A 25618-nucleotide genomic window follows, 5' to 3' on the forward strand; every position below is an offset into this window, starting at 1 on the left:
CAATTTTCTGCTATGTGTCCATCTAATTAAATTTTTCATTTTTGTGGCGAATGATTATTAGGTGCAAAAATCGAAAAAAATTTAAAACTAATTAAATTCTAAATCATATATATATATATATATATATATTAATAGGCAAAACTGAGAGAAAATCCAATTAGATTTCAAATTGGAGTTCAATTAGAGTCTAATTTTGCGCCACGTGTATTATCTAATTTTAAATTTTAAATTTTTGTGCCAAATTAGTTAATTCAGTGTAAAAATTTAGAATTTAATTTTGCGCCACATGTCTCATATATACAGGGGAAATTATACTTTACCACCCTAAACTATACCTCATGTTACACTTTACACGCTAAACTTTTTTAATGTACTTTTTGCACCCTGAACTATGACTTTTATTACACTTTGTACCCCAATGTTAAATTTGCTATTAACTTGGATGGAAAAATATGACATCATGTGAGAAGACCTAATTGACCATCTTCTCAATGCTTTAAAAACAAAAGATAAGTTACACTTTACTATCATAAACTATACTTCTTATTATACTTTATACCCTAAATTTTGAATTTTCATCCAAGTTAATAGCAAACTTAACGGTAGGGTACAAAGTGTTAAAAGAGTCATAATTAAGGGTGCAAAACGTGCATTCGAAAAGTTTAAAATGCAAAATGTAACATAAGGTATAATTTAGGATAGTGTTAGGGTACCTTTTTTTACACTTAATTTTATTTGAGTACCACCTATTTATTTCCAAACACGACTAATAAGTTATTGGGTTTTCCTAAATATTTTTTACTCTATTATTATGTTAATCACAAATGTTTCATATCTCATGTGGGTCCGGGAAATCTACAATCCGACCCAAACTCTATCTGGGCCCAGGGCCCGTGCCGAGGAGGTCTTTTGCTGAGGACGAATAATCGATGGTCGGGATGTCAAGGGGAACGGCTGAGAAACTACCTTGTCCTCGGCACTCCAGAACTTCAATGGGAAGACCAACATCTTGGTGAAGGCTATCCCCAAACAGCCCCCTGAAGGGGACGTGAGTGGAATGGGGCCCACAGGGAAGCGGGGTGTAAAATTGGATCAAGGAAAATGCGACCCCTCCGCATTAAATGCACCTGCCAACGTCCAGGTCCGATTAATGAGAAAAGACGTTTGGACGGTGTAAATTTCGATCTTCGCAACTAGTAGAAAGTAAGAGGGGACGGTTGATGGGATGGATGCAGAAATAAGCACCTGCCTGACCAACAAGTGGAGGGACTAGGATCAACCAAGACGGACTATATAATAAAAAGGTAGGTGCACCAAGAAAGAGGCTGGGAAAAATGGCCAAAAACCAGAGCCTCCCAGCCCACCTCCAGGAGAAAGACTCCAGGGGTGAAGACAACTTAACCAGGTGTGAACACCACGAAAAACCCACCGCCTAGTGACCAAGGCCTAGCCTTTCAAATACACGCTCTACAAATCATATTGTCTGGGCCTTTTTACGTGCGAACCCAATACTGTTACGGTTCGTTACAAAATCGTGTCCTTACATCTCATTATCTAAATTGGGTTATGATATAAAATAATACAAAAAAACTCAAAAACTCATATTTTATCCAATTTTATTATCATTATTTAGCTAAACCCGAAACCGGCCATATGAACTCAATAAACACATCCTATTCTATTTAAAACCCAAGAATACATATGCTTGACAATATTTGAAAAGCTCATGATTCAAATCCATGGCAAAACAATTTTATCAATGGAATTCAAATCCATAATCAAAGCCCATGGTTTAAACCCATGGCAATTTATTTATCCAAAACCCAATTCACATTAACAATATCAAAACTCAATTCTTATTGGCAATATCAAAACCCAATTTTTATTGGCAACATAAATCTCAATTCTCATTGGCAATATCAAAGTCCAGTTTTCACTAGCAATATTTAAAACCCAATTCTCATTGGCAATATCAAAGCTCAGTTCTCGTTGGCAATATTTAAAACCCAATTTTCATTGGCAACATCAAAACCCAATTCTCATTGGTAATATCAAAACCCAATTCTTATTGGCAACATCAAAACCCAATTCTCATTGGCAATATCAAAAGTTCAACTTAAGTTGGCATTATTAAAAGCCCAAGCTAACTACTTGACATTATTCTATCAAAAGTTTAAGATTATTAATACTTGGTAAAATACTATATCATAATTATTTCACTTAAAAGTCCAATAATGAATATTTATTATAAAGTTCATGGATTCATTTTATTTCTACTAACAACTAAAGCCCATGAGGAGTAAAAAACCTATGGCAAAGCATATCTTTAATGCCCATTTTGTAGGCTCAAGAATCTCATGAAGTAGGGAACAAGCCCAAGCAAAGAAAAGGCCATGTGGCCCAACTAAAAGTGTTGAAATGGAGCAAAGTTCCAGCCCAAAAAGGTCCCCAGCAAGAGGCTTGAAAGTGGGCAACCAGCCCTTATTCATCCCTAACCAAAAAACAACTAGAGACCTCTACAAGAGAACCAAGCCTTTGAAGATGAACTAAGGACTGTCCCATCAGTTTTCTGCCACCCTCTACCTGACGTGAACAATACCCGAGGGCTGTCATATCAGCTGAAGTTTAAAGGATGATGGAACTCCATCATCTTCCTCAAGACTGTATCTCCAACGGAAGGAAAGCTGAAACCAAGTTATCCAAACCTCAACAAATTGATGCTATAAATGTTAAAAAATTTCAAGACATGATTCATGTGCCAAGCCCATGAATTCCAAAGGGAAAAATTTAGGAACATGTGGTTTGGAGGGTATAAAGGGATCTCCAGCGGAACTCTCTGAAGTGGACTTAGAGTTTGACACCTGGCTTGGGGTGCTGAATCTTACTTTTTGGGGGACCAAATCTCAGTTGTAGCATTAGGATTTGTTCCTGATACACGCCTTAATCCCATTGATTAGGCTCAGTCCCAGAAATCCTGGCATTTAATGCAAAGCACTCTAAAATCCCATCATTACCCAAAGAAGCAAGGTAGCCCCTAAAGTAAATCTCCTAGTTTTGACCAAAAATCCCAGGAAGATTAACCTTGATTCACTACCTCTGATTAGTCATACGTTTGTTGGATTCTTGTTAATTAATACTTCTCTAAAGTTCCATAAAAAAAAAACATACACACCTCAGCCCATAGGGGGATAGCCACCCTCTCTGAAACTTTTGGTTTGTTTACTACTTTGCTCGTGGTTTAACTTCCCTCAAGCTCACCACTCATCATCTTTAGCCCACACTCATTTAATCTCAAATACTTTTTTCCCCCTTTCACACAATCACAGCCCATAAATGTCTCTCAACTAGTCATAAACAGCCCACCACTCATAAAAAGCCTTAATCTTAGTATTAATCCCATCTCACTCACTCAAAATGGCTCACATTCACCTCATTCATGCCTTATAAATACACACTCACCAAAATCTTAATTACTTGCTGCACTGAGCTGAGATATCTCTCTCCGTTCATTCCATCCTATTCTTCCTCTTTTATTTGTAACTATATAGCCTTTAATCCTTATTTATTATTACTATGATGAAAGCCATAATGTTCTGGATACTATGAAAGTTTTCCCTTATATTGACTTAATAATAATAAGGAAAACATATGATTTTTACCATGTAAATACACTTATTAACCTATAATTACTCTACCGCTAGAGATAATACTGTACCGCTAAAAATTTTATTTGAACTATGATGCTGTAAGATGACTAATAATATAACAAACTAACAACAGTAACGTGTTTATTGTGCTTTATTGTTGTTTTCTTGTTAGGGTGCAGCATCTATCTTTTGCTTGGGCGGACTTACACAACACCGAAAGTCTTTGGGCTTTATTTCAAGGGCCCATCAACAGATAGTAAAGTGAATTTTCCCATATATATATTAGATTCAAAATTGAATTTTATTTTTGTTAACTTTCCATACAAATTAAATTGTTTAGATTTTTGCTGTTATTTTTTCTTTGAACTAATGAGCATATTTTTTATACTATTTCTATTAAGATATTTTGTATGCTAGGATCTTGAACATAACAAATTGTAATTGAGTTGAACAATATCATGCATCTATCCTCATTCAATTTAGGAGATGCTATTGGACCAATTTACTCTTTTATTTTCTATTGTATTTAGTAGAATTTCACGGACAATGATTGTGAATTGATATTATATATGTAGTATCCAATAGTGATTTTCAAAATTATGTACATAGTAGCAGTGTAATGAAAAACTTGGCGTAACCAATATTATAAAAATTGCAAGAAAAAACTATTTTAGTACTTCCAAATGTCCTGATCAAAATAATATCCTATATGTTTTATAACTCAAGGTCCCAAGCTAACATCAGTAGAACCACTACAATTCATCATTCTTGTGCGTAAACATGAGTTACATACTAGTATATATAATGAGAAACCATTACATATTTTAGAAATGTATAATTTTAAAAAAACATATGCTAATATCATGTATAATTTGAACATCTTCTAAAAAAAATCAATTAGAGTTCAATTTTACACCACGTGTCTATCTAATTTTTAATTTTTGTGGCAAATGAATTATTGGATGCCAAAAATGAAGAGTCTAAATCCAATAATATATATATATATATATATATATATATAAAATGAGAAACTATTACATATTTTAGAAATATATGGTTTAAAAACGTGTAAGATAATACCATATATAATTTGAACCTCTTTTTTGAAAAAAAAAAATATAATTTGAATAGTAAAATTGCGATTATTTTTAATTGTACCCGGGCTTCATACTTGTGTAATATTATGATAGAAACATATGTTTCGTCCCCACAATTTGAGCCAATTCCTATTTTAATTCCTGAAAAAAGTTTAAACTATTAAGTTTAATTAGTACACTTTTTAACTTATGGTTTTTATATCCTCCATTGGGTTACCCAAATCGCTCCAATATTTCATAATGTTTTTGTTAAAAAGTTTATCAAAATAACTTTTCAATCTCTTTTTAATTTGCTCTTCTTCTACTAACACTCTTTGAACTTTATTTTTGATGCACCGGACATCATTCAAGTCTCTTGTTATTATTTCCATTGTCTTAGAAAGTTCATAAAGATGATTTTCTCCCTCCTCCTCCTGTTTTAGTAATCCATCATTTCACTTAATATTACATATGACATCTAATCTATAATGATTGTTTCTTACACTAAAACACAAATTAATAAAACAATCATTTTACAGATATAACTTTTTTCCACAATAAATTCTTTAATGTTGAGGCCACAAGTGACACTCAGGGACCTACCACTTGTAACCACCACTTATAATCGACTAGTTAAGCAATTAATTATAAAATTTGTTGGGAAAAAAAAGGGTGTCCATAGTGTTATTGGTCATTAATTTCTTTTCTTATGTAGGAGAAACTCAGTTTCAAATCCTGATTTGAAGAACCAAAAAAGAAAAAGATAAGATAAGAAAAGAAAAACTAATCGAGTTACCCGGAAATCACAAATATCAGACTAAAAATATTAGTTTATGGCAAATTGTGCCACTGTAGTCTGTATAGACATAAGACTACTCGGTCAACTTAGAAAGATTGCCGAGAAAAGCTTTTATCCCACCATGCCTGGCCCTTTTAAAGAAAAGGTCGGTGGATCCACGGCCCATATTAACATTCCAATATAGGATTTAACCTAGAAAAAGTCAATCAGAGAGATAGAATAGAAATCCAATGAATTTGTAAAATTGCATGAAGTTTCAATTAATATCTTCTAAAAAAAAGTTTCAATTAATATAAAAGAGAGTAAATCAAACTTACTTTCATTACGCTTTATAAAGTAAAGAAATCTTGTCCTATTTTCTATAAATTACATTTCCTCTTCTAAGAGATTTTGATTTGTATAATTGATACTCTTCGCAACCATTTACATGTTATTATAAGAATAATGCTAGATACAAAATATTTTACCAGATTTCTTCGCAACCATTTTATTTTTTTATTTTTTAAATAGAAGTCTCAAGAAGATAGAGGGAATTTTTGACATTTTACCAAACATTAAGTTTGTAAGGACCGGATTTGAGTCCGTAGCCCAAAGGGTGGATGGACTTAGACCCAAGAAGCCCAATACAATGAATTTGTAGAGAGTGGGTTGGAAAAACTAGGTTTTAATGAATTAGACAACAAATAAAATAGGTTTGATGACAAGAAAATGAAAATAGACAAGTTCAAACTAAAGAAAATCGTCCTCGGTTCAGTCCGAGAAGATCAGTTTTTATATCTTGATTCACAAATGTGATTACAAGTGCAGTTCTTGATTGCTACAATGTTTTTCTCTAAATTTACCGATCTCCTCCTCATTAGGGGTCTTATACATTATATACCTCCCTTCGAATGATCCTGTCTCCACTTGTCAGTCGTCCAAGCCACTACTTGAGTGCTTGTCTCATCGGACACCCTCATAGGTCTTTTGTGAGTTGGGGTGGCTAAGGCAATACTGTTCAGGGGTTTTCTTTACATAAATGCGGCTAGAGAATTAGCTACAGAGCATTCAATACAGTGATAGCAACTTTTCCCTAGATATTTCTCAGCTTCCATCTTGTCTTGTACGCTCATAATATATATCTTTATCAACAGAACTTTCTGGAACGTCACTCTGGATAATAGAACTTTCCTTCTGACCCCTTCTTCGCTTAGCTGAGGAGATACTCCTCCACAGCCTACCTCTTCCGACCTTTACAGTTATAGATTACTTATGAAGTTCAAAGTCTTACTCCTTCCTCATTGTTGATCTGTTCTCAGACCATTGTACCTCCTCGGATAAGGCCCAAGGCCTAATATATACTTGGGCCTGCGTCCCCACAAAGTTAAATCCGTAAACATAATTTACCCTACATAAAAATGTAAGTTTTTTATTCAAATCCATATATATATTATATGCCAATTTTTATTTAAAGATAGCGCTAACTATTCTTTTTTTGATGAACATAGCTAACTATTCATGTAATATGATCGATCACATGCACATTATATTCATGATGACCACAATAGATTTTTTCATCGTATACGTATATGTATGGCACCGTGGTACCTAGATCCATTTGGGCCTTGAATTCAGGCCCAGCAGTGTGGCCCACATCCCCAACCTCTTTTTACCCAAAACCCCAGCCCGAACCTGCACAAACTGCAGGCCCAAGTTTCATCACCTGACCCTTGCTCGACAAACCATTCCTGAACAGTAAAGAAAGAATAACGTCCAAACATACCATCCATAGCATGCCCGGTAGCGCCCAAGGAACACCGTTGCCAGGCATGCCTGCCTGAGTTGGAACTAAGTTCCAAGGCCACATTCGCCACATTCCATTCCCACCTAACCGTCCACTTACAACTGATGATATTGGACCTTCAATTGTACTAACAATGGTAGTACTCATGATCTCTCCACTAATCTAGAGCTATAAATATGAGAAGATGGGAAAAGGAAAGGGTTGTTGAAAGGTTCTCAAGAAAATAGAGAGTAGAGAAAAAGAGTGATTCACAGAGAGAGAGAGAGAGAGGAGCAACTACATTGAGTCTCTGTGCCGAGAACAACCCGAAGTAGAAAATCCTAAGCTCACATTACAAATAAGTTGTGAGCCCAAATGAGATTAGACCCAACAGTCTCACTTCCGGCGCGTACAGTATATGAATCTTATCATTCTCAAAGCCCTAAAACCATTTTCAGTATATTTTTCAAAGGCTTGATATGTAGCTAGTTGTGTATTACACTTTGTAAAACACGCTTATGGTTGTATATGAATTGATTTATTTATACAAAATTAAAGCTTAATTCGGAAAATAATTTGTTTATGTTTGTTTATTTAATAAACAATTCAAGTTCAAGTTCACGTTTATAGTTAAAAAAATACACAAATCAAGCTCAAATGTGATAATGTGTTTATGTATGAGATTCAATTTGAGCATATATTTATATGCATACATGTTTAAAAATATATTTTGGATTTGATTGTATAAATTAGTAAATAAATTTATAATATATTAAGTTTTTTATTTGTAATTTATTGATAATATAAAAATACATTTGATGTGCTTGAAATTTATATAATAAAATACTCTCATATTTGCATTTTTGGCCATACTTTTAAGCTATCTTGTGACTGATCATAAAGAATCTTTGTTTTATAGGTGATAAAGGTTTTACATGATAAAGGGAATTAATGAAAGAGAAGGAATAGAAAAATCATTGAAGAAGCAATTCACGTGGAAGTTAAATGCTTCAAGATGGGCCCAAAGTCAACCCGAACCTTGAAGAGATCTAGTGAAGTAAAGAAAAAGAAAAGAGAAGAATGAAAGAAAGCCCAATCCAGGCGTGATGTGTAGTAAGAATAAAAGAAAAGAAAGATTGAAAATTAAAGAATGAGAAGTGAGGCCCAATTCTAATGTCCTGGACGTGTGGCCTACAACTAATAATAAATAAAGTCCTTGTCTGACCTGTACTGAGAATGTGTTAGGCGGCTTCTCTCTTTTAAGAAGTAAGTTCGGTGTCACACATTTTGGCATAACAAATGTCACAACTCGTCACATAATGGGTCTATGTGAAAACACCCTTTCATCAACCACAACTCACCATGTGGCGAGTTGTGGCATTTGTTGTGCCAAAATGTGTGGCACTAGACTTATTCCCCTTTTAAGTGGTATAGGTCGGTCTTTGTGTGATATATAAATATGAGCAAACGATCCTATCAAAAAAAAAAAAAAATAAAATAAAAAATAAATATGAGCAAACAATTGAAAATAGAAAGGCTAGTGCTAGGGCTGATATGCAAAACAGAAAATTGGAGTAAGAGGTAGTATTACATGTGGCTTCTCTGTACCTTTTCTCCATAATAGTATCGTGACTATTTATTTCTCTATTTTATTTGTCTAGTTTAATGTTTAGTGTTTTATTCTTGTGTTTTATTTCAATTACCACGAGTAGCTAAATTTATAATTAGGGTTGAAAATGAAACCTTGTTAAAGATTTAATTTTCCCACAATAGTTGTTCTTTAATGATTTAAATTGTTCTTACTACATATCAATTGACTAAGATGAGATTTTAGATATGAGTTCAATTATGTTTTTCTCATGATTTGAGATTTGTCTTAATTAATTGAATACTTAGTTTATTATTTCTCGATTATAAACTTGGATATCTCTTGTGATTTGTTTGTCAACGAATATAATTGATGATTTGATTTTATACCTAGGAAGCGAAGAAGAGCATGCTTTAGATATTTAAATAGAAGTTTCAACGATAATATTTTCCATGGTAGCAAGATTGATTTCTAGATTATCATGTAGTGGTTGGAAAAAATTAATGATTGTAAATATATACTAATATGAATTAACAAGGCAGATTCTAAAACCTCAATTCCTTTCTTTAGATTGTTTACATCTCTCTACTGTTTTATATTATATCTTTTCTTAGTTTAATTATTTGCTAAGTATAATTAACTTCAAACAACCAATTTTTATTAAACTAGATTAGGATTAATTTGATTAAAATTTGATTAATTTTCCTACGTTCATTCAAGTCCCTGTGGGTTCGGCTTCATTCTTATCAAACTATACTTCGATACGGTTCGTGCACTTGCGAGTACTTTAAAATTTCACAACAACATTGCATCGTAAAAGTTATATATAATTTTTAACAATATAAGGTTGGTGAATTTAATTTTTATAAGTTTATAAACAAAAGTTATTCTATGTAATTGACTCAAAATAATATAATTTTTTTCTATAATATAGTTATTAATGGAGAAAAATAGGTTAGTCAAGTGAACCAAGTTGAAGAAATTAACACTTCCCCCTTTTATTTATATTAATATTGAAATATTCTAAAATTTCATAAGAATCTCTATAAAAAAACAATTAATCATGATTAGTAAAAAAATAACAGATAAATTTAAAATAAAATGCAAAGTTTACCAAGCACCAGAAAACACTTGCAACAGAAAATCTCTTTCTAGGCCATTGAAAAAAGAAAAAAGAAAAAAGAAGAAGAAAGAAACTTCATATTTTAAAATATACGTACTTTAATTAATAATTTAAAACTATGAATTTTAATTATAAAATAAGATAATTTTGGAAATGTGTCCTTAATTAAGCAAACGACTGGTTAGTACAAAAAATTTTAAATATTTCTACCAAAAAAAAAAAATTTTAAATTTACAAAGTACCAAAAAACAATTGCAATAGAAAATCTCTTTATAACCTGTTGAAAAAAGAAAAAAGAAAAAAAGGAAGGAAAGCATCATCAAGTAGAGAGAGAGAGAGAGAGAGAATGAATAAGATAACGCAGGTACCGTACGAAGCGACAGTTCGGTTGATGTTGGGTTCACTGGAGCGGAATTTGCTACCGGACGCCGTGATTAGGAAGCTGACCCGTCTCCTCTTAGCCACTCGCCTTCGCTCCGGTTACAAGCCCTCTGCCCAACTCCAACTATCCCACCTCCTCCAATTCGTACTTTGTAACTACTACTACCTTCCTCATTATCATATTACCTTTTCCATGAAGTTTTAGTGGGTTTATTCAATTGAGTTCTTTTATTATTATTATTTAGCCACTCGGTCATTTATGAATTTATGTTAAGGGTTTGGGTTTCAGATTCTAGGAATGTTGGTGCCTTGATATGTTCCCCCCACCCCCTTTTTTTTATATGTGTAAAGGTGAAACTTTTCGAATAAGCTTTTTGTTTTTGGCTAATTAATTAATTGGAAGTAGGAGTGTATGAAAAGGTTTTATGTTGCAGCTCTTAGAGAGATGCCCATAGCCATCAAGACTGATGATCCAAAGACTCAGCATTATGAACTCCCAACCTCTTTCTTCAAGCTCGTCCTTGGAAACAATCTTAAATATAGGTATTTTCTATTCATTTTTCTGTTTAATTTGGATTGCTTGCTTCTGAAAGTAATTGATCATATGATGAACACCAACTAATTGAATTTTCTTTTGAGTTTACTGATTTGTTCAAAGTGTACAAAACTACACTTGTACCTAAAATAAAGTTTACTGATTAATAACACAAATTGTATTTAATCAAATCAGCTTTAAAAATTGGTCCTAAAAGCTAATCCAAACGGATATGCATGTGTCTTATACTACTAAATTGTTAAAATCTTATGGGGATATAGCAAATTGTTGATATTTTCATATAATTCTAGAACTAGGCTGTCAGCATATATAGCTTAATATCAAAGAAAATTGTGTTAACCTGATATGTTTTGTATACATGACTAGTGCAGTTGTTGTTACTTCTCTGATAACTCAAAAACCCTAGAGAATGCTGAAGAAACAATGTTGGAGCTCTATTGTGAGAGGTCACAGTTAAAAGATGGTCACAGTGTTCTTGATGTTGGATGTGGCTGGGGGTCACTCTCTTTGTACATTGCTCGGAAGTATAGTAATTGTAGGGTTACAGGGATTTGTAATTCAACAACCCAGAAAGCACATATTGAAGAACAGTGTCGGTATGCTACTCTTATAACCACCACTAGGATACTTTAATTTCTTAGAACAAAGTTTCTCTCCAAACTAGTTTAGAGAGAAACTTTATAAACTCCTCATATATCTCTATATTGAGTGTAACTTTTGAAAATCTAACCGTTAGATTGCATATTCTTATTATATTCTTCATGCATGTAAAATTTCAAGAAAATCAAAGATCAATTGCTATCTTATCAAACAAATGTTAAAATTTCAAATTTTTGTGATCTAGAATTGTGTATAAAAAATAAGTTTATTGATCAAATAATAAATAATATCTAATTTGAAAGAAATTTGATATGCATGTTAAGAACATAAGGAACATGAAATTCAATGGTTAGATTTTCAAATTTTAAACAAAAAAAATGAGATATATGAAAAGTTTGAAGAGTTTCTCTCTAAACTAGTTTGGAGAGAAACTTTGTTCAATTTCTTAGATTTAAACCAGAATGGCTTACATGCTAATGCTATGGCAATGGCCTAAAACACTCCTTTTTAATTGTTTTGTAGGGATCTTCAGCTGCAGAATGTGGAGATCATTGTTGCAGATATTAGCGTATTTGAAATGGAAGCATCCTATGACCGAATATTTTCCATCGAAATGTTTGAGGTCTTTTTTTTTTTTTTTTTTTTTTTTTTTTTTTTCATTATTTAAAGCTGTGCCATAGATTAGATTTGGCGTTTATTGTTGAAATGGTTCAAGAATTAGTTTTACCCTTTGACACAGCATATGAAGAACTATGAGGATCTTCTGAAGAAGATATCCAAGTGGTTGAAAGAGGACAGCTTTCTCTTTATTCATCATTTCTGCCATAAAGCATTTGCTTACCACTTTGAGGTATATTGACTTTATTTAAAAAAAATAAAAAACCTTGACAGTGAATGAGTCTACATTGCCACTTCTGGTTTTGGCATTATTCAAGATATAATTTCCAGTACCTGTAGATGTTCTTTTATAGAATTACTCCGGAAATTGAACCCTTACATGTAATAGTAATGACAGTCTCCTGCCAAATTTTTAAGTAGGACATAAATGAAGATGACTGGATTACTAGATACTTCTTTTCTGGAGGTACAATGCCTTCAGCAAATCTGCTTCTTTATTTTCAGGTGAGTTCCATAGACTTTGCCTTCTCAAACTTGTGACATCTATTCCCGTAATGTACTGAATTTTTTGATCATAGAATGCAGTCTACCATCATATGATCATTCATCATACTAAAACCATGAGGTATTATAGAGTTAGTTTCACCTGTCAATGACTTCTTGGCTATGGTTTTCATGCAGGATGATGTTTCTGTTGTTAATCATTGGCTTGTGAATGGGAAGCACTATGCACAGACAAGGTAAGGATGAACGCTAGGTAATACTAAGGGTCTGTTTGGATAGAACTTATTTTGCTGAAACTTAAAACTGAAAACTGAAAACACTGTAGCAAAATAATTTTTAAATGTGTGAATAGTACCGTGGGACCCATTTTTAATGAAAAAGTTGATAAAAAGTGTAATTTGTGGGTCCGTGAACAGTGCATATATACACTGTTCACTGCAGAAAGTCAACAATTGTGGTTACTGTTCATTGAACAGTAACCGCAATACTCCAAATGAAAACGCGTGAAAAAAAAAAAAAAAAAAAAAAAAAAAAACAGAAACGCAAACGCAACCATTTTTAAGTCCAACCCAAACACACACTAAAGCTGATTTGATTTTTTAGCATATCAGGGTGGGCTTGGTTAGGAAGCTTAATTTTCTAACCAGAAGTTCTGAACTTTGATAGTGATTATTCCGTTTCTAACTTATATTGCTGTCTATCTCAGACCACGGGACACAAAAATAAAATAAAATACTGAGAACATTTTGTTTTGCAGTGAAGAGTGGTTGAAAAGAATGGACAAGAACTTGTCTTCCATAAAGCCAATTATGGAATCAACCTATGGCAAGGATTCTGCTGTGAAGTGGACTGTCTACTGGAGAACATTCTTCATCGCTGTTGCAGAGCTCTTTGGATACCATGATGGAGAAGAATGGATGGTTGCACATTTCTTATTCAAAAAGAAATAAAAGCAGAAGCCAAAGCTTCTTCCTAATTGATTTTCAATTTTTTGTGAGACTTTCCATTTTAAGATGGTATCAAGGAATCAATCTACTATCATTTTGAATAAGTGTCACTTGTTTTGAGTGGAAATACTCATTACTGAGTTTTACACGTGGAGTTATTTCAAGGATGTTCAAGTGACAATTATCACTGATATAAGCATAAATTGATGCTACGGTTCTTATTTTGTTCATAACCATTTTGTGTTTTGAGTTTTGTTCTACCTTATATTATTATGTTACCAACTGTTTTTTGTGACATGCTAGCTTATGGAAGTCTAGGAAAGCCATGCTGATCATGGAAATTGGAGATGAGGTTGTGAGATTCATTGCAATAGGCTGATTTTGGGCCAAGGTGGAAACCAATATTCAAGCTATATGAAATAATATCTACCACACTGACAGAATAAAAAACTTTCAAACGTGATATACTGCTGCCAATGGAATACAGACTGTTTAATGATGCCACTATATTGATTTCCACTAAAACATGTGGAACCTTAACTTAACAGATCATACGGGGACTTGAAATCATTCTACCACTCATCAAAACACATTATCAAAGTGGTTTTGGTTTGGAACACACCATCACCAGACAGGGGAAGCCCTGGTAACTTGGTCAACTGGATCCATTTCTGAGTTATAAAGAGAATTGAACATATAAGCATAGAGAGTTGAAAAATCAAAGAACAAAAGCAAGGAACGGAAAGAAGGGTAGCAAAAATTATAACTAGTTAGTTAATGATCAAAGAGGTGCAAAAAGGAATTCCACGTAACAAACTACAGCCACTGGACAGCTTAGATTAGCAAATGAGTGTTCTTTTTTTATAGCAGATTAGCAGGAACCAAAGGTCCTTACTTTGATTTGCTGTCAATCCACCCTTGACAAGCCCCATGTTACATCTCTTCTTTCATCTCCACAAATAAGCATAAGCACTTTAATTTCTCTGGACCAAAAAACATCACTGTTATTACCAGCCAATCATCCACTATAATTGCAGCATAAATCGTAATCTGAACCTATTGCTCTTGAGTTTGGTGATCTTTCAGAAATAAGCACACAAGAAGTTGTTCGTACAGTTTAAATGGGGTTATTTGTGATACTATCCTCTGCTAGGCATTACATTAAATTCAACTACTAAAAAGATTTATTGGTCAATTCAATCATGATTAAATTTAATTAGAAAACTTAACATTCAATACTTAAATTACCTCTTGGCGGAGTCAGTGAGATGCAATTCATTATGACTTAATGACTATTTCACTATTAATTTGAGTGCACTATTTTTCAATAAAACTTCAGGAACTGTCATAAAGAAAGGCAGTTATGCAGACAAGAAGCTCCAATCAGATCATAGAAGATGAGAGATAATAAGACTTAACAAATAAAAGGCATGGGAAGAGTAGCAGAAATGAAGCTTCCACTACCACCTACAATACAAGTGGTCAGTCATGCACTCATGCTGCTGGAAGGTATCAGACATGGGCTTCAAGTTTATAAAGACACTCATAGTGGGAAAGACACCCATTGACCTGCATCTAGAAGTTCAAATCCAATAGCAGCAATACTAGCAACCTGAGGGTGCTTTTGACCTGAAAAGTGCCCATCTCCTAGCCATAGAGCCGCTGCCTGATTCTCCTTTTCAGGGCAAATGGATTTGGAAGCTATATACCTTGCTCAGGATCCAAACTTTTATCTGGAAATGTATGCACCAGATTATAGGAGTTGAAGATTGCCTAGCAGCTAGGGGAATGCTGATTGATACCTCCTGCCCCCTCTGCCAATGCAGGTCTGAATCCATCATGCATGCCCTTCGCGATTGCCTTATTGTTAGAACAACCTGGCACCAACTGGGAATATATCATACAAATACCTCCTTCTCTGCCAACCTTCAAGACTGGCTCACTTCTAACTGCAAAGCTGCTGGTTACCATGCTCCAGGACAACCTCCTGGGAATCAAATTTTCATGTTCGCTATCTGGCTGATATGGAAAAACAGAAATCAGCTGGTGTTCAAAAGCAAGAGCTTGAATCCAAGCATCGCAGTGGACATTATTAACTGAGCCTTAGAGTACATCCACTGTGCTTGCAAGCTGCTGGTGGCTAAACGCATGGTTATGAAGAGAATTTGATGGGAAAAGCCTAGTAATAGTTGGATGAAGCTCAACACAGATGGATCATCCCTTGAGAACCCAGGCGTGGCTGGAGGAGGAGGCCTCATAAGAGATGAGAATGGAAACTTGGTTGTGGGGTTAACTAGGAGAATCGGGATAGCAAATAGCTTTATGGCAGAGCTCTGGGCTCTCCGAGATGGCCTTCTATTATGTCTGCAGTTTAATATTCAAGCTATTATAATTGAATTAGATGCTAGAGCTATAGTTGATGCATTCAATCATCGATCAAACTCTAACACTATTATTTTCTCTATTATGGATGATTGCAGGCAATTGGTTACCCAGATTCCCCAGTTGAGTTTTAGACATGTCTTCAGAGAAGCTAACAGAAGTGTGGATTGTCTAGCTAGTTTAGGACCTAACTTAGAGTCTGATTTTGTGTTGTTTTCTAGTCTGCCTGTGGACTTAATTTATATTTTGGAGGCAGACTGCCGTAGGATGTACTTTAACAGGCCATGTCCTGAACCTATGTTTGCTCTTTAGTTTTAATGAATTTTCCATTTCTACCCCCAAAAAAAAAAAAAAAAAAAAACTAGCAATTTCTAATACAAGTATACCACTAACAACTGCAATTTTCTGGACTAGCCAAGCATGGAACCTCTTCTGCTATATTTGTATTTTACTAAATCCTATATGTTGATTTGAAGGTCTCAAACTACGCCAATCAAATGGCTGACTTAAAGTTATAAATTTTTTCCTGTAGAGTGTTCAACTTGTATAATGTGTAGGGATCCTCTACCACATAACACCATGCATGAACCAAATTCATTGAAAGACATTTATTAGAATTGTTGAAGGGAAGTGCATGACAGGAATAGGGCTCGGATTGCTTGCTTCTGAAAGTAACTAATCATATGATGAACACCAACAAATTGAATTTTCTTTTGAGTTTACTGATTTGTTGAAAGTGTACAAAACTACACTTGTACCTAAAAAAAAAAAAAAGACTAACACAAATTGTATTTAAGCAAATCAGCTTTAAAAACTGGACCTAAATGCTAATCCAAAGGGATATGCATGTGTCTTATACTATTAAATTGTTAAAATCTTATGGAGATATAGCAAATTGTTGATATTTTCATATAATTCTAGAACTAGGCTGTTAGCATATATAGCTTAATATCAAAGAAAATTGTGTTAACCTGATATGTTTTGTATACATGACTAGTGCAGTTGTTGTTACTTCTTTGATAACTCAAAAACCCTAGAGAATGCTGAAGAAAAAATGTTGGAGCTCTACTGTGAGAGGTCACAGTTAAAAGATGGTCACACTGTTCTTGATGTTGGATGTGACTGGGGGTCACTCTCTTTGTACATTGCTCGGAAGTATAGTAATTGTAGGGTTACAGGAATTTGTAATTCAACAACCCAGAAAGCACATATTGAAGAACAGTGTCGGTATGCTACTCTTATAACCACCACTAGGATACTTTAATTTCTTAGAACAAAGTTTCTCTCCAAACTAGTTTGGAGAGAAACTCTATAAACTCCTCATATATCTCTACATTAAGTGTGAATTTTGAAAATCTAACCGTTAGATTGCATATTCTTATTATATTCTTCATGCATGTAAAATTTCAAGAAAATCAAAGATCAATTGCTATCTCATCAAACAAATGTTAAAATTTCAAATTTTTGTGATCTAAAATTGTGTATAAAAGATAAGTTTATTAATCAAATAGTAAATAATATCCGATTTAAAAGAAATTTGATATGCATGTTAAGAACATAAGGAACATGAAATTCAACATAAGGAACATGAAATTCAATAGTTAGATTTTTAAAATTCAAACAAAAAAATGAGATATATGAGAAGTTTGAAGAGTCTCTTTCCAAACTTTGTTCAATTTCTTAGATTTAAACCAGAATGGCTTACATGCTAATGCTATAGCAATGGCCTAAAACACTCCTTTTTAATTGTTTTGTAGGGATCTTCAACTGCAGAATGTGGAGATCATTGTTGCAGATATTAGCATATTCGAAATGGAAGCATCCTATGACCGAATATTTTCCATCGAAATGTTTGAGGTCTTTTTTTTTTTTTTTTTCTTCTTTTATTGTTATTTTCATTATTTTAAGCTGTGCCATAGATTAGATTTGGCGTTTATTGTTGAAATGGTTCAAGAATTAGTTTTACCCTTTGACACAGCATATGAAGAACTATGAGGATCTTCTGAAGAAGATATCCAAGTGGTTGAAAGAGGACAGCTTTCTCTTTATTCATCATTTCTGCCATAAAGCATTTGCTTACCACTTTGAGGTATATTGACTTTATTTAAAAAAAAATAAAAAACCTTGACAGTGAATAAGTCTACGTTGCCACTTCTGGTTTTGGCATTATTCAAGATATGATTTCTAGTACCTGTAGATGTTCTTTTATAGAATTACTCCGGAAATTGAACCCTTACATGTAATAGTAATGACAGTCTCCTGCCAACTTTTTAAGTAGGACATAAATGAAGATGACTGGATTACTAGATACTTCTTTTCTGGAGGTACAATGACTTCAGCAAATCTGCTTCTTTATTTTCAGGTGAGTTCCATAGACTTTGCCTTCTCAAACTTGTGACAACTATTCCCATAATGTACTGAATTTTTTGATCATAGAATGCAGTCTACCATCATATGATCAGTCATCATACTAAAACCATGAGGTATTATAGAGTTAGTTTCACATGTCAATGACTTCTTGGCTATGGTTTTCATGCAGGATGATGTTTCTGTTGTTAATCATTGGCTTGTGAATGGGAAGCACTATGCACAGACAAGGTAAGGATGAACACTAGGTAATACTAAAGCTGATTTGATTTTTTAGGATATCAGGGTGGGATTGGTTAGAAAGCTTAATTTTCTAACCAGAAGTTCTGAACTTTGATAGTGATTATTCCGTTACAAGTTTATATTGCTGTCTATCTCAGACCACGGGACACAAAAATAAAATAAAATACTGAGAACATTTTTTTTTGCAGTGAAGAGTGGTTGAAAAGAATGGACAAGAACTTGTCTTCCATAAAGCCAATTATGGAATCAAACTATGGCAAGGATTCTGCTGTGAAGTGGACTGTCTACTGGAGAACATTCTTCATCGCTGTTGCAGAGCTCTTCGATACAATGATGGAGAAGAATGGATGGTTGCGCATTTCTTATTCAAAAAGAAATAAAAGGAGAAGCCAAAGCTTCTTCCTAATTGATTTTCAATTTTTTGTGAGACTTTCCATTTTAAGATGGTATCAAGGAATCAATCTACTATCATTTTGATTAAGTGTCACTTGTTTTGAGTGGAAATACTCATTAGTGAGTTTTACATGTGGAGTTATTTCAAGGATGTTCAAGTGATAATTATCACTGATATAAGCATAAATTGATGCTACGGTTCTTATTTTGTTCAGAACCATTTTGTGTTTTGAGTTTTGTTCTACCTTATATTGTTATGTTACCAACTGTTTTTTGTGACATGTTAGTTTATGGAAGTCTAGGAAAGCCATGCTGATCATGGAAATTGGAGATGAGGTTGTACTCTCAAGTACCATGTATTTGTATTTGTACTCTTCTTTTCTTTCGTTTTTCTTTTTTCCCTGGCCGTGAGATTCATTGCAATAGGCTGATTTTGGGCCAAGGTGGAAACCAATATTCAAGCTATATGAAATAATATCTACCACACTGACAGAATAAAAAACTTTCAAACGTGATATACCGCTGCCAATGGTATACAGACTGTTTAATGATGCCACTACATTGATTTCCACTAAAACATGTGGAACCTTTACTTAACAGATCATACGGGGACTTGAAATCATTCTACCACTCATCAAAACACATTATCAAAGTGGTTTTGGTTTGGAACACACCATCACCAGACAGGGGAAGCCCCAGTAACTTGGTCAACTGGATCAATTTCTGAGTTATAAAGAGAATTTAACATATAAGCATAGAGAGTCGAAAAATCAAAGAACAAAAGCAAGGTACGGAAAGAAGGGTAGCAAAAATTATAACTAGTTAGTTAATGATCAAAGAGGTGCAAAAAAGAATTCCACGTAACAAACTACAGACACTGAAGAGCTTAGATTAGCAAATGAGTGTTCTTTGTCTATAGCAGATTAGCAGGAACCAAAGGTCCTTACTTTGATTTGCTGTCAATCCACCCTTGACAAGCCCCATGTTACATCTCTTCTTTCATCTCCACAAATAAGCATAAGCACTTTAATTTCTCTGGACAAAAAAACATAACTGTTATTACCAGCCAATCATCGACTATAATTACAGCATAAATCGTAATCTGAACCTATTGCTCTTGAGTTTGGTGATCTTTCAGAAATAAGCACACAAGAAGTTGTTTGTACAGTTTATATGGGGTTATTTGTGATACTATCCTCTGCTAGGCATTACATTAAATTCAACTACTTAAAAGATTTATTGGTCAATACAATCATGATTAAATTTAATTAGAAAACTTAACATTCAACACTTAAATTACTTCTTCTCACAAAAAAAAAAACACTTAAGTAGTTAAATTACTTTATCTAAATTTTATCGAACTATTATAAAGGTCGAGATGCTCTTGGCGGTGTCAATGAGATGCAATTCATTATGACTTAACGACTATTTCACTATTAATTTGAGTGCACTATTTTTTCAATAACACTTCAGGAACTGTCATAATGAAAGGCAGTTATGCAGACAAGAAGCTCCAATCAGATCATAGAAGATGATAGATAATAAGACTTAACAAATAAAAGGCATGGGAAGAGTAGCAGAAATGAAGCTTCCACTACCACCTACAATACAAGTGGTCAGTCATGCACTCATGCTGGTGGAAGGTATCAGACATGGACTTCAAGTTTATAAAGACACTCATAGTGGGAAAGACACCCATTGTCCTGCATCTAGAAGTTCAAATCCAATAGCAGCAATACTAGCAACCTAAGGGTGCTTTTGACCTGAAAAGTGCCTATCTCCTAGCCATAGAGCCGCTGCCTGATTCTCCTTTTCAGGGCAAATGGATTTGGAAGTGAGACACCTTGCACAGGATCCAAACTTTTATCTGGAAATGTATGCACCAGATTATAGGAGTTAAAGATTGCCTAGCAGCTAGGGGAATGCTGATTGATACCTCCTGCCCCCTCTGCCAATGCTGGTCTGAATCCATCATGCATGCCCTTCATGATTGCTGTATTGTTAGAACAACCTGGCACCAACTGGGAATATATCATACAAATACCTCCTGCTCTGCCAACCTCAAGACTGGCTCACTTCTAACTGCAAAGCTGCTGGTTACCATGCTCCAGGACAACCTCCTGGGAATCAAATTTTCATGTTCGCTATCTGGCTGATATGGAAAAACAGAAATCAGCTGGTGTTCAAAAGCAAGAGCTTGAATCCAAGCATCGCAGTGGACATTATTAACTGATCCTTAGAGTACACCCACTGTGCTTGCAAGCCGCTGGTGGCCAAACACATGGTTATGAAGAGAATTTAATGGGAAAAGCCTAGTAATAGTTGGGTGAAGCTCAACACAGATGGATCATCCCTTGGGAACCAAGGCGTGGCTGGAGGAGGAGGCCTCATAAGAGATGAGAATGGAAACTTGGTTGTGGGGTTAGCTAGGAGAATCGGGATAGCAAATTGCTTCATGGCAGAGCTTTGGGCTCTCTGAGATGGCCTTCTATTATGTCTGCAGTTTAATATTCAAGCTATTATAATTGAATTAGATGCTAGAGCTATAGTTGATGCATTCAATCATCGATCAAACTCTAACACTATTATTTTCTCTATTATGGATGATTGCAGGCAATTGGTTACCCAGATTCCTCAGTTGAGTTTTAGACATGTCTTCAGAGAAGCTAACAGAAGTGTGGATTGTCTAGCTAGTTTAGGACCTAACTTAGAGTCTGAATTTGTGTTGTTTTCTAGTCCGCCTGTGGACTTAATTTATATTTTGGAAGTAGACTGCCGTGGGATGTACTTTAACAGGCCATGTCCTGAACCTGTGTTTGCTCTTTAGTTTTAATGAATTTTCCATTTCTACCAAAAAAAAAAAAAAAAAAAAAAAACTAGCAATTACTAATACAAGTATACCACTAACAACCGCAATTTTCTGGACTAGCCAAGCATGGAACCTCTTCTGCTATATTTGTATTTTACTCAATCCTATATCTTGATTTGAAGGTCTCAAACTACACCAATCAAATGGCTGACTTAAAGTTATAAATTTTTTCCTGTAGAGTGTTTAACTTGTATAATGTGAAGGGATCCTCTACCACATAACACCATGCATGAACCAAATTCATTGAAAGACATTTATTAGAATTGTTGAAGGGAAGTGCATGACAGGAATAGGCTTGGAATGTGGTTTATCCTATGAAGTACAATTAGTAGGCACCTTTGTAGCAAACAATGTTGCTGCCCAGTTGTTGATAATTAAAGACCATGGGATGGGGTCTCTCATTGTTCATGAAGTCCCTCATATGGGACCAAACTTAGAAGCAAGTTCTAGCTATTAATTACAGGGAAAAAGTTAGGTAGCGTCTTAGGTATTGGCGAATGAATCATACGGTTGAAGTAAGCTATTGTTGGGAAAATATAACAGTGTTTAATTTAACTTCATTGGTCAATTAATACAGCCACGTAGTTAAAAAATTCAATTGAGGAAGTTGAGTTGAGTTACAACACTTGTAGAATAGGTTTTGGCGTGAATCGTATTGTATGCCACAAGCATGAAAGGATAGGCCTAGAATAGAATAGAATAGAATAGCAGCAGACATGATTATGAAAGATAAGGTAGTTTCAATAAAAATAACAAAGAATGTTGTTGTAGTTGTAGTTGGATGAAATGGATAGGTAAAAATGTAAATCCAGATGTGAAGAAAATTAATTACCTTTATTATATTAGTGAGGTGGTCCGTTAAGTGGATTCGTTAAGATTGACAAGGGTATCAGCTTCCAAGAATCGACTCAGATGCTTATCATCCAAATGTTCCTGAGAACAGAACAATAATCAATCGTTTAAGAAAAGAGAAAGGATGGAATATTCCAATTAAAGAAAAGAGAAGAAGATACGTACAGCCAGGCAAGCTCTGTATTTTTGCCACTCAGAAACACATTCCTCTTTCTTCCATTCACCCTTCACGAACTTCTCTGAATACCATCTGTACATTAAAAATTTTTTGTTAAAGACGAATAAAAAAAAGAAGAAGAAAAAGAGAGCCCCTTTTTCTTTTCCCTAAAAAATAAATTTTTATTAAAATAAAAAAGAAAAGAAGAAGAAAGGATTTGGAAGTTGAAGTTGGAACCTGTTGAAGCAATTGTGGTAGGCAGCTCTGAGATGGGCACAAGGGGATGTTGATGAATGAGTATGAGTATGAGTACGAGATTTAGAGGTCTTACTATCTCCCATTGAGAATCTTCTAAATTAAAATTCACACTGCTTTCTTTGTGATTGTGAGTCTCAATTCTCAAAACAAAGTTGCACCACTCTGATTGATATTCGCTATGTGTTTTCTATTATTCCTATGTTTTCCGTTTTAGTAGTTACGTTACGCCAGTCGCCAGGACCAGAAGCTGCTGGGGTGGGGTGGGGAACTCTTCCTCTACCTTGCTCCCTTCGACTTGGACTTAAAAAACACAGATGAAACATGTTTAGACAAATAAATAAATAAAAAGAGGAAAAAACAAATCACCAACAAAAAGAAAAATGCACAGGATAAACCCCTTTGAAAAACAAGTTTTCTATGTAACCCATGACTCAATTCAACTCAACCAATAATTTCAATGGATTGACCCATTTTTCATGGGTCCAACATCCATACCCAAATTTATATTTTTCCGTCAAGATCGGTGAATTATCAGGTTTGGGTTTATTTTGACAGGTCTAACCTGTCTCCATCGACATGGTGACTAATTCTATAATTCTTATGGAACTAACTCTAGGTATTGCTTAGACCTGGTTAGAAAAAAGGCTTTTTTTTTTTTTTTTTTTTTTTTTTTCTTTTTTTCTTTTTCAATTTGAGAAGGGTTAGAAAAAGGCTTTAATTTTTTTTGGAAAAATTACATTTTTTACACTATAGTTTAGAGGTGTAGCAAATTAAATGTTTTAATTTCAAAAGTAATAAATTGAACTCTAAAGTCTTAAAAAGTAACAAATCAAACCTCATAATTTCAAAAGTATTACATTAAAGTTTGAGGTTTCATAATAAAATAACAAATTAAACACTATTTTTTGCGCTTAAGTGGTACGACGTTTAATTTATTACATTTAAACCTCAAGTTTTAATTTGTTAATTTTGAAATTACAAGGCTTAATTTGTTAATTTTTGAAAATTTGGAGTTTAATTAGTTACTTTATAAATTATAAAGTTTAATTTATTATACTTCTTATATTATTGGGCTTTGTTGTTGTTGTTGTTTTTTATTTTTTTTTAATTTATAAAAAAACACTCTCACATGCCCCATCTATTAGTATTAGGAATACAGCATGAAACATCAATAAATTTTGACACAGTGTATACGTACACACATGTTGAAATCATGTTTTCAAAACACGATTTTCAGTATTTTTATTTCATAAGATATGTGTAACAAAAATTGGCATTCATGAAAATTAAAGACACAAAATAGTAGGAGGAAACATCCACACGGTTTTGCTTTAGCTACGAAGAATCAATTCATGTGAAATAATAGAATTGATGATTTCTTATTAATGAAGTTCACAAAAAGTATTGCTTGCTTACTAAAGCATCTAGCACGCTATGCAGTATGCACTCAGAAAAACGCAAAGCAGCCGATTCTACAAAAACTTTATTCGTCCTTCAAAATTTTCCATTATTCCCAGCAATACCTTTAAATTGATTGTGAAGAAGATACAAAATTTCAAATTACAAAGATATATTATATTTTATATATTGATCGAGGCTTTGCATCTTCCACTTTTATTGCTTGTCATTGTTCTTGATGAGTGAGAATCAGAATTAATGTTTTCTTTGTCTTTACTCAAAGTAAGCTGATTCCTTAATAATTTTGAAATTGTTATTACTTTAGATTAGGATGGTACTACAACTTTAGTCCCAAAACCAAAAGCCAAAACTGAGCATGAGCAAAAATAAAATACGAAAAAGAAGAAGAAGCTATTTATATAGTAATGTTAAACATTAATATAAGAAATATTATATAGGTATTTGATCTAACACAATCTTCTTTTTCAAGAAGAAATTGCGTAAGAATGATAATAAATTAAGGAGGAGAAGAAAAATGATACAGAGACCAGTATATAAAAATATAAAATCATAATAAGGAATGGTAGAGAAAGGAAGCAAATTAAAATACAAAATAAAATTCTGGAAGATGAAAATTGGAATTTAGAAAAGAAAAGAATAGATTGCTTACTTCAATTCGTTCCATATCAAGCTTAAGCTTCAATCTCATCTTCATTCACTCAACTGCATGCGCGCTAGCTACTATATTTAAGAAGCTTAATAATTGTCTGTTCTCTGACTCAGAAATTGATACATCTGATCTGAGTTTATTGTTTTCTCCAATTGGGTATCACTAAAATTTGCCAAATACGTGGTATCATGTTGATATCGTTTACGGTCATCATCGGATTGGTCATCGCTCTGGCTAGTTATTTTTACATGCAATCTAGGCGTCGTCCCAATTTGGTATGAAATTCGTATTTCTTTTCTTGTTATCAATTCAGCTCAGCAGTGTGATCAACAAACATACTACTATTACGTACCACATTATAACTTTCTTAGACTTCAGTTTCTAACGTTAATTTTCCCATATCCAAACTCTATAAGTTAACATATATA

At 33.8% G+C, this 25618-nt stretch overlaps 2 protein-coding genes and 1 pseudogene across 10 annotated transcripts; 2 read left to right on the plus strand and 1 right to left on the minus strand.

Annotated features, from left to right (window-relative positions):
* Positions 1-10283: 10283 nt before the first annotated feature.
* LOC115968971 ((S)-coclaurine N-methyltransferase-like) lies at positions 10284-13834 on the plus strand. Of its 2 annotated transcripts, none has more exons than XM_031088525.1 (8): positions 10284-10528; positions 10811-10919; positions 11304-11528; positions 12055-12154; positions 12272-12382; positions 12571-12654; positions 12832-12890; positions 13412-13834. In XM_031088525.1, the coding sequence occupies exons 1-8, from the start codon at positions 10342-10344 to the stop codon at positions 13602-13604; spliced, it is 1068 nt and encodes a 355-aa protein (XP_030944385.1). In that variant the 5' UTR covers positions 10284-10341; the 3' UTR covers positions 13605-13834. The 2 variants fall into 2 exon arrangements, with proteins under 2 accessions (XP_030944385.1, XP_030944393.1); XM_031088533.1 differs by having other exon boundaries at positions 12832-12907; positions 13412-13498.
* A 172-nt stretch (positions 13835-14006) lies between these two features.
* LOC115968987 (uncharacterized protein At4g33100) lies at positions 14007-23699 on the minus strand. 7 transcript variants are annotated; one of them, XR_004086843.1, is made up of 6 exons: positions 23102-23606; positions 22873-22957; positions 22688-22788; positions 19934-20021; positions 14497-14584; positions 14007-14272 (listed from the first exon to the last, which is right to left on the minus strand). XR_004086843.1 is itself a non-coding variant. In XM_031088551.1 (5 exons), the coding sequence occupies exons 2-4, from the start codon at positions 23203-23205 to the stop codon at positions 22714-22716; spliced, it is 264 nt and encodes an 87-aa protein (XP_030944411.1). In that variant the 5' UTR covers positions 23206-23422; positions 23618-23699; the 3' UTR covers positions 19776-20021; positions 22688-22713. The 7 variants fall into 7 exon arrangements, 2 of the variants coding, with proteins under 2 accessions (XP_030944411.1, XP_030944404.1); XR_004086842.1 differs by lacking the exon at positions 14007-14272 and having other exon boundaries at positions 14301-14584; XR_004086844.1 differs by lacking the exons at positions 14007-14272; positions 14497-14584 and adding an exon at positions 19505-19709.
* On the plus strand, positions 15795-19043 carry LOC115977724 (annotated as a pseudogene). Its single transcript, XR_004088594.1, has 7 exons — positions 15795-16081; positions 16986-17210; positions 17741-17840; positions 17962-18072; positions 18262-18345; positions 18523-18581; positions 18782-19043. The product of XR_004088594.1 is annotated as a (S)-coclaurine N-methyltransferase-like (transcript).
* Positions 23700-25618: the final 1919 nt, after the last annotated feature.

This window comes from Quercus lobata, chromosome 2 (assembly GCF_001633185.2).
Source record: "Quercus lobata isolate SW786 chromosome 2, ValleyOak3.0 Primary Assembly, whole genome shotgun sequence".
NCBI classification, from domain to species: Eukaryota; Viridiplantae; Streptophyta; class Magnoliopsida; order Fagales; family Fagaceae; genus Quercus; species Quercus lobata.